The sequence below is a fragment of the Manacus candei genome, unplaced genomic scaffold, assembly GCF_025592945.1.
Source record: "Manacus candei isolate 608988 ecotype Guabito, Panama unplaced genomic scaffold, ASM2559294v1 h1tg000071l, whole genome shotgun sequence".
NCBI lineage: Eukaryota > Metazoa > Chordata > Aves > Passeriformes > Pipridae > Manacus > Manacus candei.
Genome location: NW_026138119.1, coordinates 10,750,877 through 10,773,905, shown reverse-complemented (window position 1 = coordinate 10,773,905; position 23,029 = coordinate 10,750,877). Strand labels below are relative to the sequence as shown.

At 48.7% G+C, this 23,029-nt stretch overlaps 1 protein-coding gene across 5 annotated transcripts in view; it reads right to left on the bottom strand.

Moving 5' to 3' along the window:
- ZNF618 (zinc finger protein 618) overlaps positions 1-23,029 on the bottom strand; it is a 169,137-nt gene that overhangs the window by 18,161 nt on the left and 127,947 nt on the right. For 4 of the 5 annotated variants that reach the window (XM_051807911.1, XM_051807909.1, XM_051807910.1 and 1 more), the window contains 3 exons: positions 16,116-16,304; positions 12,641-12,724; positions 11,519-11,575 (listed from right to left, as the gene is read on the bottom strand). In XM_051807911.1, the coding sequence (XP_051663871.1) occupies positions 11,519-11,575; positions 12,641-12,724; positions 16,116-16,304 (330 nt within the window). The remainder of the gene's footprint in view (positions 1-11,518; positions 11,576-12,640; positions 12,725-16,115; positions 16,305-23,029) is intronic. The other variant, XM_051807914.1, reaches the window with a different exon arrangement.

The window sequence follows — 23,029 nt, the reverse complement described above, 5'->3', positions numbered from 1 at the left end:
AACCAGCACATTTCCCACATTCATTTAACCCTCTTCTTTCACTCACATTTCCTTCTCAGCTGATTGTCTCACTGAGCTGCTTTACCTTCCTCCTGTTGTATTCTCAGCTATTTTATCACCATAAACCTGTGCTGTCTTTCCATCTCTCCCCTTGACTGATTCCCCTGCACCCCAGACCAGGCTTTCCTGGGTTCTCCCATCTCTATCCATCATGTCATGACCACCAAGATCTCCACAGTTCTTCATCTCAAGCTTCTCCCTGTGTGCTCAGTGCACTCATAACTCTGACAGGTCTCTCATTTCTGACTCTTCTCAGAAAAATTGTGTTGATTTTCATCCCATTTTCAAAAGCTGCCCCTTCTGTTCTACTCTAGAAATGTCCAAGTTTGGAAACAAAATTACCATCTACTTAAAAAAACTGATTTCACATTCTGAAAATGCCAAAACATTTTCTAAATACTTCTGAGACAAAGAGTCACACAAGTCTACAGTTTGCCATAAATGAAAATGAGTTAAGTTAAAACTAAGGATAAAATTTAAATTCACCCGACAATTCCAAAGTCTTTCCTGGGAACGAGGGAAGGGACACTTGGGAGGATGTGCAGAATCCCTGTGGGAATGAATGAATGAACTCACTTTACTTTCCAGAGCTTCCTCAACCCTCATACTTCTGAGATTTCAGCTTCTCAGCCCCTCAGGCTCCACAGCACAGAGCTGGGAGCAGTCAGGCTGCTTGGAAGTACGGTGGAATGTGTCAGTCTAGAAGAGGAAGAGGGATCTGGAAGGTGGAGACAAGGAAGAGGCAACTGGTATCCAAAACCAGGGAAAAGTCACCACTGGAAAAAAACTGTTCACCTGGGCTGGTAACACAGTGAGTAAAACCCCTTCCCTCTGAGTTCTCTTGCAACTTAAAGGTAAAATAGAAAAGTTGTCAGAACTACTCTGCATACCCTGTGAGCCACACTTGTGCCTGTTCTCCTTTCAGGAGCACAGTCGTCCCCCCCCCCAGCATTGCAGGACCCTCCCTTCCCCAAAAGAATTTCAGCTTCCCTCTCTCTTGCCCAGGTTGAGGTTTCCACATCCAGAGGGATCTGTTCTCCTCCAGGTGGGCTGAGTTCAGCAAGGTGCTCACAGGTCTTCCCACAAGTGCTTCAACCAGAAACCTCTCCTGTTCTTCTCAGCTTTGCTGGTAGAGGTACAAGGAAAGCTGAAGCCCCTCTGTGGTGCCCACACAGACCCCCCAGAACACCTGTGCTCCCCCCAGCCCCAACAGTTTTGGGTGGCCAAGGCAGGCCTTATGGATGAGCAAAGCAGAGGTAGCTCATGACAGCTCAAGAGTCTTCCAGCCTGCAGCAGGACTGCCCAGCCAGCCTGTCTCACACTGCTGAAACCTTCTCCCTCACCTTCCCAAGCCCCTCTGTGCCTCAGTAACCAGTTCCTCTTGCTGTTCCACATCTGAGGGGGTGGGAGCTGTGGCAGGAGCAGCAGTACATCCTTTTGATGAGAAAACCCAGCCCTTTGCTCCACGTGCTCAGCCAGGCTCTCAGCTCTCCCTTGGCCCCACGGGCCTCTGAGCATGCCAGGTGCTGTGACCCTTCCAGCCCTGTTCCCTCGGGCTGGGGAGGAGGGAGCTCTGCTTTCTCCAAGCTTCCTGCCTGCAGATGCTGAACAGCTGCTGGTGCCAGCTGGGCTCCTGCTCTGTCCTTGGCTGGCTCGTGCTGCGGGTTGGGACTCCAGTTCCCACCACACTCCCCTGAGCCCTCCTGGGCTGGTGTAGGACAGTGGCTACAGCATCCCCAAACCCCACCATTCCCAGCAGGGCTGCTGCACTCACACAACCTTCCTTCACACTTGGATCTCAAGGGAGAGATTCACCAGCCTGCAGGAAAAGCTTTCCCTTCCTCTCCTGGTTTCCACAGCTCACCCCAAGCAACCACTGCTGGGTGAGAGGTGACAGGCAGAGAGCTCATGGAGCCGCCTCCAGAGCACTCCTCCTCACAGCCCAAAATGTCCAAACAGGGAGAGAAACCATGAACATCTGGCCCCCCTGAGGGTGCCCCATTGGCCCTGCTGTCCCTCTGGCTCTGTGTTGTTGCTGCATGTTCAGAAGCCTTCTGCAAACCCTGCAGCTTAAATTTGGCAGCAAAATCTGTACAAAATGGCAAATGTTGCAAGGCCAGGCCTTCCATGTGGCATAGGGTACAACACTGAGTATAGCACAGCACCTCGGCTGCTCCCCCACTATCTCCACCCACCATCTTCTTCCATCTCCTTCCTTCTCCACTCTCTTCTTCCTCCTTCAATCCCTCCTTCCTCGCTGCCTGTCCGTTGACCCAGCCCATGGCACAGACCCAGCAGGTTTTTCTTGAGCTGTGCTGTCACTGTGACCCCTGTCCTTGTGCTCTCTGTTCCTGTGCTCTCCCCGTGCTCCCTGTTCCTTCCCTGCCTGGTTGTCTCTCAAGCACTGCTCCTCTCTCCAGGAACTTGAGGACTGCACCGTGCTGAGTCTGGGCCCTGACTGAACAGCTCCTATAGAACCACAGAATCACAGAAAATCCTGAGCTGGAAGGGACCCACAAGGACCATCCAGTCCAACTCCTGGCCCTGCACAGGACACCCCAACAGTCCCTTCATGTGTCTGAGAGCATTGTCCAAACCTGTTGTCTGCTTCTGTGGCAAAATATTTGAAAATCTGAGAGGAGGAAATCACTCTGAACATGCCCTGTCTGAGCAGAAAGGACATGGCAGCTACAGGCAGCTGATTTCAGAGAAGTCTGACTCTTATTCCTGACTTTTCCCACAATGCAGAAGGATTGTGCAGTGGACAGCAAAGAAAATCTGCTGTGAGCAAGCAGTGCCTTTGGAACTGCAACCCCCCATCCCAGGGCATCTGGAACTGCCGCTGGTAATCTGCCTGAACTCCAGCATTGCAGCAGCCCCAAGCAATGGCATCCGGTCTCCTGTCAAGCACCACAGAGATTCCTCCCCCAAAAGTGGCATTTGGCTGGGTGTTGGCTGTTGAGCACAAAGCTTCTCCCCCAAAGCATCCTTCCCAAAAAACCACCTCCTCTGCAAGGTAGGCCCCTCTCTGCTCTGACAAGACGTGCCACCATGTCACCCTTACTGGCTGCTCAGGTCCTCTCTGAAAACACCTCCACAGAAATCTAAAGCACCAGCAGCTGCTGAAACCTCTTCAGTCTCCTGAGCCACACAGAACTGATGCTCACATTTGGTTGCACAATTTAAAACCTCTTTCCCCAGGGCTGTTATTAGACACTTTTATTAGTGCTTTACGTACACGCAGCGAGCAAGGCCCCAGAGCAAGGCAGCAGCTGTGTGAGCCAAGGCAGAGGGAAACTAGCACTTGTGCTTAGGTTAAATAAATCACTCTAATTCCCATGTTAACTCTCATTGCCACATCTAAGCCAGGGAAAATAGCAGAGCCTGGTCTGAGGCCAGAAGAGAACACAAGTTGAGAGCTTTAACAGAAAGTTTGAAGAAAAAGTGCCCTGAGGTGCTTGGAGTGACACCCAGTGACACCCAGCAGCAGCTCAGGGAGAGCCCCAGGCAGCTCTTTCCTCAACAGAAAAGACCCACATTTCAACACTTCTGTCCACAACTTGATGAAAAACAAATGCAGAAGGACTGTGAGAGAAAATTCTCAGCATTCTCACCCAAGGTTTGCACAGGCTTTAGCTCTGCCAACACTGTAACTGCATCTTCCCAGCCCTTCAACACAAACCCATGAAACAAGACAGTAGAACCAGTAGCAGGCTCCTAAAAATGCCATCACACCCAAAAATCAGTGGAAGTTTCTTGAAAGCAGAACTTCTGTCACTTCCAGCCAGCTCAGTAAGAGGTGTTGGGTAACAGGGTGCTCTGAAGCTCTAAAAAGGGGAGTCCCGAATGCACCACCCTCATCAAACGTGTTGGCACTAACTGGATTTCTCTTCCCACATGAACCTTCCTGTTCTGAATAAAGCTCTCCATTCTCTCTCAGGTTTGTGAGTGGAAGAAGAACACACATCCTCTCTCACTGTGACCATGCTCAGGGTGCAGCACTCAGGACTGGCCTGGATTACCAGGTTGGTGCAAATGGTATCACCCCGAAAATCCCGACACAAATCAAGCAGGAAGTAAACACAATGGAAGGCAAAGGAAGAAGCTCCACCTGCTGAAAACATCAAGAACACAGGGCAGAATCTCCAGCAGAGACCACCTATGCCTGCCCATGCCAGATCTGCTCTCCTTCCCCTCCTGCCTGATCCCCACTGGGTTTCTGTTCCTCATCCATGCTCCCAGGCCAAAGGGAATTGGCTCTGCCCAGGTGTTTATTGAGCTGAGACATGATGACTAGTTTTTCTGTGTGTATATGTAACTTAAATATGGGCTCATTTTCAAATCTTGTTCTCAGAACACGTATTATTGGCATATTTCACAAAAAACCCTGATGGCTGTAAAGAAGTGGTCTAACAGCCCCATACTGCACAGAAACACCCTGAAGGATTTCTGCTGCATTTAAACTCAAACCAGACCCACAGAGCATTTTGTTCTTTGACACCTGGACTCATAATAAAAAACCCATTTCTTGATGAAAAATGCCAAGAGGGCAGGGCAGCAGGGCTGTGGGGAGGGCAGTCCTGCCTTTGTGCCCCACAGACACCCATCACACTTACTTTGTAAAAGCGAGAAAGTATTTGAAATCAGGGGACTTGTGGTTTTTGCAAAAAAGAAAGAGATCTAAATATTGAGACTGGCAGAGACCTCACTGCAAGCTGCACAGCTCTATCTGCTCCCTGATCCTTATCCACACTCTGCACTTCCAGAGTTAACTGGGGCAGGATGGGTGGCTCCATTTATCACAAAATCCGACATGTCCAGTTGGGAATTTTCTCTCCCTGTCTTGCTGAGTTTTTCACGGCCAGGATTCTGCATCTTTCCTTCCCACTTTCAAACATCCAGAGATTTTAACATACATGCTATGCTACAGTAATGGAAACAGTCATGTGGGGAAGCCCACAGAGTAAAAGCCAAGGGGGCAAGAAACCCTTTACAAATGCTTTCTTTGGTGCTCCAGGTGCAAATTCCCAGATTCACTGTCTGGCTTCCTCAAACTGAAGCTTGTGAGGAATACCAGGGTGTTTCAGCCCCTCTGGATGCCAAAGTAGAGAGTTCCTAAGCAGTGCAGATACTTCAGGCTGAGAAAGCACATTTCCATGCACACCTTGCAAGCTACCTCTCTGAAAGGAATGGAAACCTGGATGCTTAATGAGCCCTTGGGCAATCAGGGGCTGTTTACATCCATTCCACAGTGCCCTGGAACAGGACCAGTGGTTCTCAGCACCTCAGACCAGTTTCCTACAGTTCTCAAGTGAGGTCCTTTAGTGTCAGACCCCTGCAGAAAGGAAGGAATCATTACTGTATTTAACATTATTCAGTCATTGCTTCAGAGCATTTACAGAATGGTCCCAGGTCTGAAGCTGTGAACTGACACATCCATGAGCTCTCGGGGCTCTCTGACAGACTCGGCCTCGTTTGCTTGGAAGGAGAACTGGCCTCATTAACTGCACGGGTCAAACACAGTGAGCCTTCATGCTACATAACCCCTTGTGTTGAGGACATGAGCTGCTGAACAGGGCCAGCCAGTGAGGAATGAAGATGAAGACATCAATGATGCTTGGTAAAGACATGAGTAGATAGTGCTGTGGAAGGGGATGCATGGAAGGCACCGCCTGGATATGGAACACTGCTGATCACTTCACACAGTGCTGTCACCTGGACTGCACCGAGTGCCACTGGGGAGGTCTGTACCTGGACAAGATCTTCACTGAAACAAGTTCCTAATCTGGTCCTGCTGAGCACAGGGCACAGGGCAGGCTCCCCTAGGCACCGTTCTCGCTGTTTGTGCTCTTGGTGTCTGCTCTGGGAAGTGCTGTCCTCACTCAGTGACCACATGGATTCTCTGAACTGCACTGTCCCCTGGCCCCAGGCACTAAAGGGCTCTTTCAGCAGCCCAGCTGCACAAAAGCATTTGAGGGGCAAACCACAGTACTTTACTGTCTCCCTAGAAGTGAACCTGATCTGGAGCAGGCACACAGCCCACAGCACTGGCATTCACCACTTAAAACACCACAAGGAATTCTGAACATCATCTCTGGCTGCTCTCCAGTCAGAAGTGCTAACGCAGTCTCCTTGTTATGCTTGGCTTCCTACACACAGGAAAACCACTGTCAGTCTGAAAAAGGAGTTCAGGCACTTGATACAATGCTATTGTGTGTGAGGAAACTGTTGGGATTTTTCTGGTCTTTAAATTTATTATGGAACATTTTTTATTCCATGCACAGTCATGTCCCTGCCACAGCACAGTCACTTCCACTAAAGCCACCTATCCAGGGAACAGTCACAAAATTTGAATGATTAATGATAAATCACCTTGCACTGGGGATTTGCTAATCTTTCACTCCATAGATTCTCCAGGTAAAATTGATAGTTCACAGTTTTCTGCCCATACTTTGTTCTCTCGGCGACTCTTTTGGCCACGTCCTGCCCAGCCCCAGCCCAGCCCAGGATCTGTACTTGCAGACTGCAATCCAGCTGCTATGCCTGGCTGTCCCAGTTCTGCTGACTGCTCATTGCCTCAGTGCTTTCATATGCATTGCCTCATGTCTTTCCTGGTGTCCAGGGCTCTTGAGCAATTGGCAGGATATCACCAGCAGAGACTGGTTGCTGAGTGGTTATTTTAACCCACATATCTTTCTTCCTGTCTACAAGCTGCCTGCTCAACATGACAAGTCTGGAACAGCTTAAATGAGTGTGGCACCAAAAATAAACAGTTCATTCCTGGGAACCTCATTCCATACAAATGCCCAGTGGACACAATGACTTACTTATGCAACTGAGCAAAGCGACACTTTCTCGACTGAAGCCTCTCCCTGGGTTACTCTCATTCTCACTCAGATGGTGACCCTTCTTCTGGGCACAGCCCTTTCAGGCTGCTTTGAAAATTCAGCTTTATGTATTTGTGCAATTGTGTTCCCCCTTCACTTGTCATCAGCATTCCCTTTTTCCCTGCACAACTGTAGGAGCTCACAGAACAACTCCCTCCCATTTCCTTACTCCTCAAACTCGGTCTTTGGACCTCCCAACTCCATGGAAGTCACAAACCAGCTACTGGATGAGAAGGAGATTTACCAGGAGATGAACCACTGTAATGTGAGTTGTATTTGTGCTCAGGCCCAGCTGACAGACCCTGTAAGGCAGCTGGGTGTGCCCCAGAGGCAGAGAAACAGGCTGTGCTAACATCACACTGTGATCAAGAATCAAGAATTATTAAGGCCAAACCCCAAAGCTGCACTTACCCACCAAAAATCCTAACCTAAAAGTCATGTCCTCCAGCAGAAATCCCACTGGATGGGCTGTGTGAGCACTGGAGTGCAGAGAACAAGCAGAAGGGGATGTATGGCCACAGCAGGCAAGGAGGAAGATCTCAGTGTTTGTAACACTCCTAAGCCAGCTCCTCACACATGGGCCCCACGACCACCTTCACTGCCAATGCAAAACAGCTTTTTTGGACAGGAATTTGGCAGGAACCACTGCTGAGTATCTCAGTCTGGCCATGCACCCAGGGGCACTGGGGGACCTGGCACTGCAGGGCAGGAGCAGGACCTGAACTCATGGTGCTGCACCAGGAGCTGTGGGGGGGACTCAGGTCTGCTCCCAGCACCCCCAAACTGAGCTTCAGGAGATTTAATCATGAGTTTAACGCTGATTCGCACTCTGTCTCTTTGCTGCTTCCCATAAAACTAAAGGTTAGTTCTGCTCAGCTGCTAAGCAAGAAAGAACTACACATCCTGCCTAACACAGGCTAAACATACTGGTTTTATGCGGCAAGTGGTGAATGAGACATTTTAATTATCCTTTTGCTTGAAATAGTTCAATGCTGCAACTGATGGGAATTAGGAATATGTTGTAGAGTAATGACAGACCAACAAGTTTGTAATTTCTGAAAATCCAACTGAATGCATGTTTAAAATTTAGTTCGATGTCCTTTAAATCCTGTGAACTGGCAATTCTCAGGCTTTTCCAAGAATTTCTACTCTAAATCGAAAGGAGGAAATAAATTTTTTTTTTGGTCTCAATCTCACCTCAGCTTGGCACAAACCGATTCAAAAAAAGAAGATACTTCCCTTGACCCTCTCTCCAGTCTGGAATAAACAGTGCTGGAAAGCAAAGCTTCCCTGTGCAAATAGGAATGAGAAGTGTTGACATTTTAAAAACTGTAAATGTTAAAATTTGTTGCACTGGAAGTTCTGACAGTAATAGTTCCCTAATGCAGCAGATGAAATTGAGACATATTTATACAGCTTAAATCAACTTCGAAAGTTCAAAATATTTCCCAATTCCCTACATAATTTTAACTGTTCTCTTTCACATTCATAACATCGAGCAAGTTTAGACTTCAACAAACCCTGACAATTTCAATTAGATTTTTCCTTTGATGGCTGTATTTTAAGGTGTCGAAACTAAAGAGCTTTTTTTCTCCCTTTTGCTTTTATTTTTCCTTTTGAATTCTCACAATTTTCTTAATCCCTCTTGGCTTTTATTTGACAATGGAGTCATCCATAGTGTCCAAAACAACAGATTAAGATGGATTAGGCTGTAAACACTAAAGGTAGAGATGGCCATTGCCCCTGAGGTTTCCTGAAGCCAGACAGAAGATGAGACAACAGGGAGATCCCAAAGCCTGGGAGCTGTGTGGTTCTAGAGTGCACCAGTGCAGGGCCCAGCAGGGATCTTCACTGTGGAACACAACACTCAGCTTTGCCCCTTTCCACGGTTTTCCCTTCCCAAGCTCAGGCTGATCGTCACTGACTTTTGCAGAAGAGCATTACACAGGTTGGCCTTGAAATATTGTTTGGCCTCTTGAGAATTTAGTCCAGAAAACCCCAGCATGTGTCAAGACTCAGCAAAATGACCCCCACCACGGAGGGTTTCCTTGAAAGCATTTTTATGGCACCTCACTGAATAACAACTTCTACATCCCAGTGGGATAATTCCATGTTTCAGGATCAGGTCGTGGCACTGTTTTCTGGACCTTAGTTCAGCAGTGGGTAAACAGAAGCTTCATGTGACTTGGGACCTTTGCTGCCTGTGCGCTCGAGGCGGCACAAGCGAGTAACTAGAACATCTTAGCAGGATCCTATTTTTAAAGCACTGTGAGACTTCCAGGTTTCATCAAAAAGAAGTTTAAGGGGTTGTGGAGACTCTTTTCCATGAATACAAATGATACTCCCCAATCACATCATGGACGACAGCTGAAGAGTCCTTCTCCATCCACTCCATGGCTCCATCCCACCCTGCTGGGAGACAAACCTGCTACTGGAGGAGACTCAAACCAGCCACAAAGCAGAGTTTGCCATGCAAACACAGCTGCTGTTTTATGGGCAGTAGGATGCCAGGGCACTCAGACAAGGATATCAGGTACCTGCATTCACTGTGACAAGGACTAGCGTTGTGCACAGGGGAGAGACATCTGAAATCCAACATTTTCCATTCTAGTTGTCTTATTCTCCCCCAGCACTCCCAACAGCACTGCATCCAAGTCTGTTTTAGGTGGTTTTAGATGCTCACCTTCCTGCTCTGCTCATCTTCCCCCCTCATGCCAGACATGAAGGGGTCTGTGGCCCTGCAGTCAGGATGATGACATGGGGAAAGAGCAGAATGTCCCCAGCTGGGTGGCCTAAAAACCTCCTACTGCTCCCTTTGACATCTCTTTACCTGAGCCTGCAACGCACAATTCACATCCACAGAGAGCGAGTGCAATGATGCATTTAACAAGGCCAACTCACACAGCTCGGGCTGCTCAGCTGGGACCTACATTTACCTCCCAAACCTGGTGACTGTTCCTTACAGCAGCAGCAGTGTGGTGACAAGCAGCAGATGGGAGTGGGAGGACGGAAGTGTCCATCCTTCTGTCATTCCCCACCACGTTATCCCCAGCTGCTTCCCTGCTGGATGGGGCTCAAGGGAGGACAGGCCAATAGTGCCAGAATTACCCCAGAGTTCACGTCCCACACGTGACACTGAGCCATGTGGTGTTTGTGCCCCCACTGAAACACAGCCATGGAAAGAAGGAAAATGGGGAGGCAAAGACACATCAGCTCTTCCAAAAGGCAGTTACTGAGCACACGGATGCCTGAGAGCTTTCCAGGGCCTCTCTGATCACCAGTGACGCTCTCAGTAACTGGTCATGCTCACCCAGGCTGCTGTCAATGAAACCACTTGGACTGACTCCTGACAATGTGAAGGAATAAAAGAAGAGAAATGGCTTGGAGCAAGAGCTGGAAAAGAGCAATGAATGGGACACACAGCAAGCAGCACAAAAATGGAGGCAAAGAGAAAACAGGGTTAGGGAAGAAAAGGGGATGCAGGATAAAGGAAGGGAAAGGGGAAAAGTTTATGCATCCCCATGCCTGGCTTTGAGGAGTGTGTCAGCTGCTTAATGCAGAAAGGAACTGCTTCTAACTAGAGCCCAACTCCTCTCAAACCAGTCCTGAGCAGCTCACTCGAGTTCCTCAGGTTTCCTGGCTCAAACAAAAGATAAGGTGAGCACCTTGTAACTCCCCTGCAGCCTGCCAGGCCCTAGACTGAGCCACTAAAACAAACTGACACTGCATGTGGTGCAAACAGAAACACTCCTTACAATGAAAGAACACCAGCAAATCCCATGAAACTCTACTGTTTGTAAGAATTTCTGGCTTCGTTTGGGTTTTTACTGTGAGCTTTTACTCCTGTGCTTTAAATGTTGCAGTTTGGATAAAAACAGATTGAGAAGGATGAGCGTGATGTGAGCTGGTACAAGGAGATGCCAGGGAGAGTCTGGGAGATGTGTCACAGCAACAGTGGGTCAGTATTTAATAGTTCAGACAGAACTCAAGTTTTGGACTAAATACAGCCACTCCTCGTGTGTGCTTCTTGTCAGTGGTTCCTGGACCCCCTCCCATGCTACACGTTCATCTCCTCCCAAATTTAAAAAGAGGTTTGCAGCCAGAAGGTTTGACAATGCAGCTTTCTTGGCTCTAGGGATGAGCTGTTTGATAGGAAGGAAGATGTTTTTGCCCTTGCCCTGTAGGCTGTACAGGGCTTCACAGGAATAAAAAAGGTAAAATTTACAGGAATAAAAAAGGTACAATCTCAGACTGCTGCTTTCAAAGGGCCCCAGAGGAGTCAGGGACCCAAATGGTATACTGGCATTTTAAGGTGTGCACTTCAAGGCTTTGAAACCCTTCAAACCACTCCTAGTACCCACAGAAGACAAGACACAAGGAGCAGAGCTGCTGAGAGCCCAGGGGCACGTTCAGGGCAGCAAACCAGGCTGCTGGCTCTGGCAGTCAGTGAACTACAGTGCTCTGAGCCGTGTCTGACAGCCAGGCTGGGCTGCCTGACAACAGCCCCTGCAGCTCCCCAGGTGGAACAGGACTAATGGGTACAAGGGCCTGAAACACAGAGACGAGCTCACCTGATGGGTTCTGCTTACACCTCTTTTCTTTAGGTTTTTCTGTCCCCGAATGACCAGCTGTAATTGTGGTGAATGCTTGGATTAGTACAGGATTATTCCCCAAAACATAACACGCAGTATTTCAGTAACAAACAACTTTTTTTCCCATTCACCATCATCCACTCTGCTACCACGAGGGCGTTTTCCAACACCATGTCTTTCCTTTTCAGCATGCTCCAGAAAGTGTCTTATTTGCTTCAGAGGCAGATACAACCCCCCCAACAGACCTGTAACCAGCTCCATTCCAGCCAGAGGCAGTGAAAACACCACATTTTGGTACTCTTGGATGGGGAATGGAGGGAGAACGGGCTTTTCTGTCAGCACCTTATTTATCTCTGCACCAAGATGCCAAAATTACATTTCATCTGGTTTGTCATGCTCCAATTAGGGAGCACAAGAGAATTGCAGTGGCCCACTGGAAGGCAGGGCAATACACAGGAAGAATAAAAGTCTTGTAGAGAAAACTCTGTCAACAGTGTACCTAAACAAAATTGTCTAGACCAGTGGTTATGTTCAGTTATGACCACTTGGACTTAAAATGAAAAGAAACTCCAGAAGTGGAGTAAATTTTCATTCCTTCTAGCAGATGTATTTTGGTCCCACATCTGGTATGCTGTGACCTCCATGCAGTGAACCCACAAACAGCTGGATGCTGGTTACAGTGACATGTAAATAAACTGCCACACTCAGCACCCTTGTAACATGCACTGAGCATCACTCAGTGCTCAGCTCAGCTTCTCTTGCTTGTTGCTGGCTTTGTTTCACCAGGACTGCACTGACACACGGACACAGCATGAGCAGTGCTGCATCTCCATCCATCCTTCCTCCACATCTTTGCTCCCCGCTGAAAAATCTATGCTAAAGTACCCAGTCCTTGGGAGCAGGATTCCCATATCACCTTTTTAACAGGCTTGGAATGCCAGGAGCCTGGGGAGGAGGGAGAAAAGGCACTAACCCCAGGAGGGCTGGCTGCCTGTGAGCTTAACCAAAGTGCCCCAAATACATCAACAATCACTGAGCACAGCTGATTCCTGCTTGGAGAGGAACGTGGTAGCAAGAGCAGGAGGGGGTGAACTCACTTACCACTGGAGTTCTGGCAATTGCTGTTTGTTTCTTCAAAGTTGTTTTGTGCTTTGCCTTCCACTCTTCTGCTGAAAGCACTTTCTGCTGTGTGGAGAACAAAGCAGGGATGGTGACTGGTCAACACTGGATGCAGAACCATGCAGACAGAAGGCAAGACGACATGCTCCTGTGCCACATAATCACATACCCTGAATACAGCAGAAAGGCCAAATACCTCGTTTTGGAGGCAAATGGAACAGATTCAGTGAAGGCATAACAGGTAGGTATTTTTCTTGAATGCCTTCTGGCTGAGGTGACCTGGATTGGCTCTTAGGGAGCCCATGAACACCAGTCCTGACTGAACCAGAAAGGTCATGGTTTCCTCCCCTGCAAAAAACCCCAACCCTGATCTTACTCTTCCTTAAGGTAACGAGCAGCTCTTAAAGCCTCTGGCACAGGTGACCAGATCTGCACACTAATGAGGACCTCACCACAACACCAAAGTGTCACCTACAGAGGCATGATGCCAGCTCTCCCTGTGCTTCCCAGTCACCTGCATTCCCTTCCTAAACACCCTCTGGAAACATTCCAGTGGAGGCCTGGAGGGCTGTCTCAGAGCCTGCCCACCATGTCTGGAAAAGCTATGGAACATCCTCTGACCCTCTGTGCTTCCCAACAGTGCCCTGACTCCTGCAGTCTCCCTGGGGCCCAGCAGGCAGGCCCTGCTCCCCTGAGTGTGGTGCCAGGCCCTGCTCCTGGCAGGGCACCTGCTCCACACACTGCACAGGGCAGCTTCCCAGGAACTGTGCTGGGAGACCTCTTCCCGTGGGCAGAGGTGTCTCCTGACCCTGGCAGTGCCCACAGTGTCCTGACACATCACTGCACAGTGCAGCTCAGTGATCCCATCCTGCTCAAGCTGGTGTCCCTCAGCACAAGTTCAACACTACAAACAGTGTGAGGTCTTGCCTCACTTCACAGGGTTTGCAGTATCTGGGCAAATGGATTTACTGTAGTGACTCAAAGGATAAACTAGAAATAAAAAAAAATGTTAACTGGCCAAACTACTGTGTGTGGTCTGTGCTGGACTGACCCTTCCCTGTCACCCAATGACACGTGGACACGGCCCAGCTCTGCTGGGCTCTCAGCCTGCAGACTGTGCTTCATTCAGAGTGATGGGGACTGTTGAAAACTCGTATCAGACCATGATTTCAGTCTGGATTTCTGCAGACCATGGAGTGGTCACAGCGGCTGCCAGGACTTCCCCAGAAGCCCCAGCTCCTGCAGGCTCCCAGTGCTGCAGTGTGGCTCATACACTGTAGGGCTGGTGAGGTTACCAAAAACCTGAACTGCAAGAAGGTCCCAGCCCACAGATTTTGGCCCAGCCAATCACCAGTGGACCCTTCCAAGTCCTGAGCAGGATTCTCAAACTCTCAATCTACTACATTCCTAACTCCTTCTAAAATTCAGGAGAACAGAAAAACCTGGTAATCAAATGAATTAAAACAGAAACACACAAAACAGGACTGCGAAGGAAATGGAGACATTATCTATGCACCCTACTTGAGAGATAAATAATAGAAATGAGAGGCCTTAAAATCAGATGGCACAGTGGAAAAAGAGACCATGACAAAATGGTTTGGGTCAACCCACCCCCTCAAGAGACCCAGGTTCAAATCCTGGCTTACGTCACAATTGGAAGTGAGTTGGAGGTCTCCAAAAATGCTTGGAAAAAATTTGCGTGGTGGTTTTGCCCTCATTCCCTGGCCTTTTTTTTCCCCCTAAGTCTGGCAATAAAAAACTGCTTGGTCTTACTGATCTTACTGTGTCCTTCACACACAGGAGAGGGCAGCTCCCACCTGCTCTCTCTTTCTCCTTGTATCTGAACCTTCTGTGTGCAAAGCAAACTGATCTGTACAGACCAAGTCAGTGCCACTCTACCAAGGGTCTGTGCAAGCCCTGGCAGGGGAGTGGTACCTCCCTATCTCTGGAGTTATCCAGGCCCATGTGGAATGTCTCTAACCACAGCACTCAGAAGGCACCCCTTCTGGAGATTCTTCCTGGCAGGGGTTACACGCAATGCCTTTGCACCAGGAATTCCAGAAGCCCTCAGACTGCATTTGTACAAGACACAGCCATGAAAGACCCCATGGAAATGACAGATGGGGTGGGACCCCAGACTAGGATTAGTTTGTGAAGATCCATCTACCAGGCTCAAGCATCGGCGATTCCTTCCCCCGGAAAGGAAGAGAACAGCTCCGAGTTTATTCCCAGTGTTCTGACCCACTTTTCATTAGAGCAGTGGGGGAAAAAGAGTGCTCTTACAAAAAACACCTCCCAGTTTCTGCTCAGATGACTGGCCTCTGGCCCAAGAGGGCTCCCTGTTTTTCCACTTTTGTGACACATGAAACTGGAAAAAGTTGTTGCAAGTTTAAGTAAATAATGAAAAAGGTTTGTCAGCTTTAACTCCTGACTTGGTTGGACTGGATGGACCTCAAATTAGTAAAAACATCATATCCATGTCTAAGAGGTGCAGTAACAATATGGAATCCCAGGATTCACAAGCTGTAAAAAGACAGGTCTCTCAGCAAGCTCCGGCAGCTGTGGATGTGTGTCGTATCTAACAACCCCCCCTTGTTCACTATTGCATCCTCTCCCAGCACAGCCACCCCTGTACTCAGCATCTGCCCTTGCCAGACATTTCAGGGGCATCTAAACACGAACTAATTGACCAGCCCTTCTGCTGCATGCAGTTGGAATGCATATCCATCAATCCCACAGACTTAGGAGAGTGCTTCCCAGCTGCCTGCATGTCACATTATGTCTCACACCCTATTTATTAACTGTTATTTTTTAGTTGCTTCTTTTAATACTTTGCTTTCTTTTAATACGTTTTTTTTAAAAGGTTTGATCTTGTTTAGAAGGAGGATACAGACAATGGGAGGATCAGTCCCAACCTGAGCTTTCTGACGCTTCTGTAACGGTTCTGTGACATTGACTTTTCTGCTCAGTTTATCTCTTGGAGTTTCCTGGGGAGTGGAGCACTGGGAAAACACCTGTACTCCATTTCACTTCCAAAGGCATGGACATAGCCCTGGAAACATCACCTTGAGGGAAACAAACACTAAATGCCAAACAGTGCTGAAAACCAAACAAAAATCCCCATTCCTGACAAGCCATCACACCAATCCTTGTCAGGAAGCTCCCCTCAGTTTGTGACGCCAGGATTTGAAACAAGGTCTTTTAAAACCTTGTGATTACCACAATGCTCAACAGAACCAGCTTCTCACTGGGAAGAGGTTACAAAGATCTACTGCTGAGGTAAATTTTTATTTATAATGTGCCAAAGGATCTAATCCATTCAAGGGCTTCTGGGAGCAGTTTTTCTGGGACAGTCATGGATGGAGCAGACTGAGTCCAGTGAGGGTCAAAAGCCAACCCAGGGCAGGACTGGACACTAAGCAGTTAAGAAAGTTGATGGTAGAAAGGCAGTTGGTACCTGTGATGGCCTTGCTTCCTGGGGATCCAGAGTTTGGAGTGCGGAACATCTGGGACTGGGAGGCGGGCGGGACCCCGGAGGGGGTGCGGTGCAGGAGGCCGGAACAGCGGTTTAGGGACGCCGGAGATTTTTTGCTGGACTGGCTCGTCTGGGTCTTCACTGCCACGAAGAGTGGAGATCGAGAGAACTCTGGATATGAACATCAGAACTAGTGCCTGCACAGCCAGTGAGCTCCCAGAGCTGGGCCTGCCGGAGCTGCTGTGCGGCAGCCACGCTCAGCCATCCCTGCATGGGCACTACAGCCACCGCGGATCCACGGAACAGCTCTGATCCCAGGGAACAGCTCTGATCCCAGGGAACAGCTCTGATCCCAGGGAACAGCTCTGATCCCAGGAAACAGCATTGATCCCAGGGAACAGCTCTGATCCCAGGAAACAGCACTGATCCCACAGAACAGCACTGATCCCAGGGAACAGCTCTGATCCCAGGAAACAGCACTGATCCCACAGAACAGCACTGATCCCAGGGAACAGCTCTGATCCCAGGAAACAGCACTGATCCCACAGAACAGCACTGATCCCAGGGAACAGCTCTGATCCCACAGAACAGCACCGATCCCAGGAAACAGCACTGATCCCACAGAACAGCACTGATCCCAGGGAACAGCACTGATCCCAGGGAACAGCTCTGATCCCACAGAACAGCACCGATCCCAGGAAACAGCACTGATCCCAAGGAACAGCACTGATCCCAGGGAACAGCTCTGATCCCAGGGAACAGCTCTGATCCCAGGGAACAGCACTGATCCCAGGGAACAGCTCTGATCCCAGGGAACAGCACCGATCCCAGGGAACAGCTCTGATCCCAGGGAACAGCACTGATCCCACAGAACAGCACTGATCCCAGGGAACAGCTCTGATCCCACAGAACAGCACTGCTTTCCCCACTCACCCCAGGGTGATTATTGAAGCTTGTTAACTCCCTTCCACACCTTTACCTGCCATGTGACCAACCCATTCCTCCTCCAGCAGGAATCACCCCATCCATCCAGGAGCACTGTTGGATTGCCACGGCCCGGCCGGGTGAACCTGCAGCTCTGCCTCCATTTCTAGGTATTTGATTTTGAGAGCAGGTTTCTAAAGTGACACTCAGGGCTCTGAGCAGAGAGAAGTTTACATCTTTATTCCTCGAGCCTTGCATAAATCCTAGCGATCTCCAGCTACATTCCTTGTCTCTTCAACCAATTACAAAGGAAAAGGGGCTGTTGGGAATGAAATGGAATTCGGAGGCAGAGTGAGTAAAGGCTTTTTGGTCCCCATCTCCAGATCAGTACTGGTGACATGTGGAGAAATTCTCAGTATTACTGGGATATGTTCTTTGAATGCATCTCCATTTTGGTCTCTGCAATGCACGGTGAGGATCACCAGGAATTTTCAATGCCAAAAGTCATGTGAAAAAACCTTCAGGAGAATAGCCCTTTGCCTGGGTCACGTGGATTAAAAAAACAATTACAAAAATGGAGAAATTATCTAAGAAACACCTTCATTCCTCAGTGGCTTCTTCTATGGAAATTTGGATACGACTCCTGGAGCCCAAGTCTCACTCCAACCATCTGTCATGAAGAATCACTAAGAAACAAGGTTTTAACCCACAGTTTTTTAACCCACAGCCCAATCTCCCTAATTTCACTCAGTAATTTCTACAGAGTGACACTGTAGGATGCCTAAAGGTGGATGGACCACACCAGCACCTGCCCATCCTACAGAGTGTAACTGAGGAATACCTATCCACGTGGAGCAGCTGTCATGGAATGCCATGGCAGCACAACAGCCTGACTCTGAAACAGGGGAGGAGAAAAGTTCCTCAGACTGAGACTGGATGCTCACTTCAAAAATCTCAGGAGACATTACAGACCTCAAATGTGATCCCCCTCATCCTCCCTTCAGCAGCACTGGGGAGTGGGGGTGTGTACATCCAGAGGGGTGTGTAACTCCAGGTATTTCGTTTCACTTGCTCTGACACACAGATCTAGGCTGACATTTCTGTTGTTCTCTAGGAGATCCTGCACTGGGTTTTCTCATAGTTTAGGTCAGGATACTTCTCCTCTGCTTGCTCTCTGGCCAGCTGAATAGGCAGGAGGCTTGTTTTGCTCCCTATACTTCCTTTCATTTTCCATGGATAATCCTCCTCCAGTTGCTGCCAGCAAAAATGTAGTCAGATATGAAAATTTCCTTCTTATGTGTCATCTGGTTTCCCATGAGGACCATTCCCACCAATTGCTGCTTTATTCTCCATCCATACCAAGGGAAACAGCACTCAGCCAACTCTTCAGTGTCAGAAACAAAGAGCACCATTGTACATCCTCTGCAGCCCAGACACTGCTCTCTGAGACCTGAAGACAAGAGTCTCAATGCTGTGATGACCTCCAAAATGTCTTCTTTTTCTTCCCAACTTAAACAAATAGTATGTCTTCAAACTGAGACCCCAGAGAGAAGGCTTCTCCATCTGACACCAGGCAGAGAGAGTTTGAGCCAGCAATGCAAGACAGACAAAGGAATATTAGTTCTAGCAGTCTGGAGGATGATAATAGTTCATTGGGAAAAAAATGCTCATCAGATGACAAATTCCCTCTGAAAACTGAGCAACACAGGTAGAGACCATCATGCAGCTCCTCTGCTCTGCTCTTGAAAAGTCATCTGCCTCAGGCTCACAAAAAGGCCAAGATATTTCTAAAAATAAAAATATTGAGTTGCTGAATGGTCACAAAAACCTCCTGCCTCAAAATCTGCAGCTACACAGCAAGACTGGAGAGAACATTGTGGGCAGACAATCTCATAACTGCTGCTCTGGAGCTTTTTAAACTTTCTTGGAAAGCAGCTGAGACATGTCCCAGTGGAAGGTGGAGAAGGGAGAGCAGGAGAAGAGTGATGTAGAGAGTGATTCTCACTGCATGATCTCAAGTCACTGAGGGCTCTGTGCTGCAGCTCTGAGAGTGGCACACGATGTGCTCAAGGATTCACATGATCCAGGTGATGCTGAAAAGATGGGGGGACTCCACCTTGGCAGCAGGAAGAAGCTTGTTCACTGCTGTGCTCAGTCAGGGTGGCTGCAGAGGAGCTCCCAGGGTGATGCTGGGGCTGAAATGACAGAGGTCCTCTTTGGGTGTGAACTGGGGCACCTTCCAAGGGTGTTGGGGACACAGTGGGAGCTCTCGGCTCCTCCAGGAGCCAGTGCTGGGCCCTGCCCTGCACGAGGGTGGGGAACTCACTGGAGAACAGTCAGGGCAGAAGACAGGAGGATAAATGAAGGACAAGAGCAGCAGAGCTTACAACAGAAACACAGGTCAGTCCTTTGGCTTAACTGGGAGATTAGGGACCTGAGAGCAGGCTGTGCAAGGGTCTGCAAAGGCCAGAAATTTGGTAACTTAGTCCTCCTTCACCAAGAAGACAAAGTTATAAATAGGACCTGGTGTCTGAAAGCTACAGTTGGATATTTTCAGGCTCAGTTTAGTGAGGGTAATAATGCATCACAATAATTACCTTAAGAGATTGCTGTATTTTCTGTCACTCAACAGCAAGATTAGATTTCTCTCTAAAACTTATCTATGAGCAGTTAAATCAAGGCAATCCTACAGAATGTGTTTCTCTGGGCAGTCCAGAGATCACAGTGGTCCCTCCTGGCTTTCCTGGTTTTGGGAAGACCTTCAAGCCCTGTGAATGGCAAGCTGTGGCAGCAAGGAGAAAATGTGGCACACATAAATCCACTCACTGCCACAATGCACCACCACATCAGAGATCAGATTATCTCAGTAACATGACTTTTTCCAGGCAAAAATTCTGGCTAATAATTTGTGTATAGCATTTGTTCAGAAAGATCTTGCCAGGATGGGTAAGAAGCCATTTGGATGGTTCAGATGAAATTATACCATCACCTGTGGAGAAAAACACTCTCTCTACTGAATATGATGGAAAGTGATTCCTTAACAATGGGCTGAAGTTCAATACTCTGAGCAGACACCTCTGCTATGGCAAACAGGTCTTTCCACAGGAAAACCCCTCTGCTCTAACCTATAGAATTTTTAATGTGTGCCTTTATACACACAAACAGGTGGAGTGCCTGCTGCCAAGGCACTGTGGGATTAGAGAGTGGGAATAACTCATAATTTCCCTCACCGAGGAAGCAAAGACACACCATGCAAATGGAATCTGGAGCTGTTTTTCCTTGGTTAGACAGGAGCTGTGTGGAAACCACATGTGCTACCAAAGAGGATCCCTTTCCCTAAGGGAAAACCCATGAGAGCAGCTGCCCTCCTGAAACACTGCATTCAAGCACTTTTGATACACAAATGATATCCAGTGTCCTTCACAATAAGGAAAGGAATTGAGCAGAGAGGCTGGATGAACTTTCTTGAGCATCTCAGGTGTCAGGGTGGGTGTAGGTCTGTCTGTCCCCTACAGAGCCAAGAATGATCCCAGGGCTGGCAGGGAAGGGTCTTCAACAGCCAGGGCCCATCCCACAGACCCTGAGAGAGGTGAGCAAGGACCAGAGATGACAGACAGCTTCAACAACAGGACCAGATCTTCAGGAAGTTCATGGCAATGACACAAGTCTGTGGTAAGGTTGGGAAGTCAATCCACAGGTCAGCAGCAGGATCAGCTCTAGTGAGGTTACCCAGGGCCAGACACACACCAGTGATCCTCAGGGAGGTCCAGAATGATGGGACAGGGTTGACATCAAGCTGGGAAGTCAATCTGTGGGTTGGGACCCAGACCCATGGGATGCACAGCCAGGCATGGGCACGTCTACAACAGAGCTGGAGACCAAAATCCTACAAAGCAGCCCAGGCAGGGCCTGATGGCTCAGAGCTGGCACAGGGAGTGTGACACTGGGCACAGGCGCCCTGTGAGGCTACTCAGGGCCTTCAGGACCTACTGATGCTCTCAGGGCCCTAACATCACTTTAGATTTTCATCCTGGAAACAAAAGACATGGAGAGCTGTGGAGAGTTTAGTGCTCTCAACACATGCTTCCATGACCTGGGAGTCTGTTGCCTTATCTGCAGGTACCAGAGAAGGATGTGGTGAGTGCACATTCCTAAGCCTGGATTTGGGAAATCCCACTAGAAGCTAAATCCCACTCCTGGTGGATTTATAGCTAGTCCACATCCCCAACACTCCAAGTTTTCTCTGCACTGCAAGCACATCACAGAATCCCAGAATGGTTTGAGTTGGAAAAGACCTTAAGTCCAACTCATTCCATTCCCCTGCCATGGGGGGACACCTTCCACTAGACCAGGTGGCTCCAAGCCCTGTCCAACCTGGCCTTGGACACTTCCAGGGATGGGGCAGCCACAGCTTCTCTGGGCAACCTGTGCCAGGGCCTCCCCACCCTCACAGGGAAGGATTTCTTCTCAATATCCCATCTAAACCTACTCAGTGGCAGTTTGAAGCCTCCTTGTCCTGTCACTCCAGACCCTTGGCAAATAGTCCCTCTCCATCTTTCCAAGCAATTCCAACAGCCCAGCCACCTGCAAACGTGGTTCAGTCAGTCCCACCTTACAGAGCAGTCAGAGTCTGAGGGAGGACAGACAAATCTCTGAATCCTCCCCATGCCCCTCCATTCAGAGACAGTTCTAAAACTGGGACAGTGATTGTGCCTACAGTCCACTTTTGTACTGGAAACAGTCCCTGACACCCTTCTTCAAAAGAGTGAATATGTTGACAGAAACAGCAGAGAAATGTGTATTTTTAAAGAGTCATAGCCCAGTTCTAAGCTTATGAAAAAGCCACTACTCCACACTCAAAAAAGTGAACTTTGGAGACATTTGGCATTAATAATTCCAGGGAACCCCACAGCAGAGTTCTTCTCCAGGCAGCAGCACTGACCAAAAATTATCCTGCAAGATTCCTATTGACCCTGCAGGATTTCAGTCCTTGTTTTAGCCCACTTTCAATGACTTTTTATCCATTATCACAGAAAACCAGAAGGACAGGCTCTGGAAGGGAAGCTTGCACTCAAGCTTCAGAAAGCTGGTTTGGAAATGCTGAAGGGGTTTCCTTAACCAATCCTACTACGACTAATTTTTCAGCATTTGCCTTATACCCAGAAGAACAAGACTAGAGTAAAGACAGTCTCAGCTTTACTTCTGACTGCAAGGGTCCAAAAAAGCCAGTTGTGCTTTCCAAAAGTCAGCTGCCTCCCAAGACCTTGGATTTTGGGAAGAGCAGAGTCTGAGCAGTTGAAAGGTGGGGGAATGTACTGGCCAGTCTGCTTTGGGAGCTCTCTGTGCCCTCTCCTGTGGGAGATTGTAAATCATAAATCTTACTGGCCATGGGAACTAGGAGAGGAAAAAACATGGTTAAAAAAAAAAGGAAAAAGAAAAAATTATGGGGGAGGAGTTAAACCTTATGAAAATATTATCTTGATCTGAAGTGTCCTCATAGAGATATTTGAAAGCATTGGAAACTCATCTGCACATCTCTGGCTGCTGATTTAGTCTGCAGTTAGAGGCAGCTTCTTTTCTTTCACAGCAGAAACCAGGGTGCAGGAATGGTTTCAACCCCAGTGTTCCAAAGAACACTCCTCCTCTTCCTCCTCCTCCTCCTCCAAAACTGGCCCCCAGCAGCCACAAAGTGGAGATTGGGCCAGGCCCCTGAGCTGCCCAGGGGAGGGGCAGGGCCTGTGGAGGCCTTTGCAGGGCCCACCCCAGGGAAACACCTCCCAGAGAACAACTGCTGTGGGTTTCTTTTCTGCTGGAGCTCCTGGACTGGAACCAGCAGCTCAGCTATTGCTTCAGATGGCTGGGAGGGTGGAAAGATATCCATGGCAATAAATCCCCTTGAAATGGGAAGTACTGGGAAAGCAAGAACCTGCTACAGCTGAGCAGAGCTCCAGTGCCCAGTCCTCAGAGCTCAC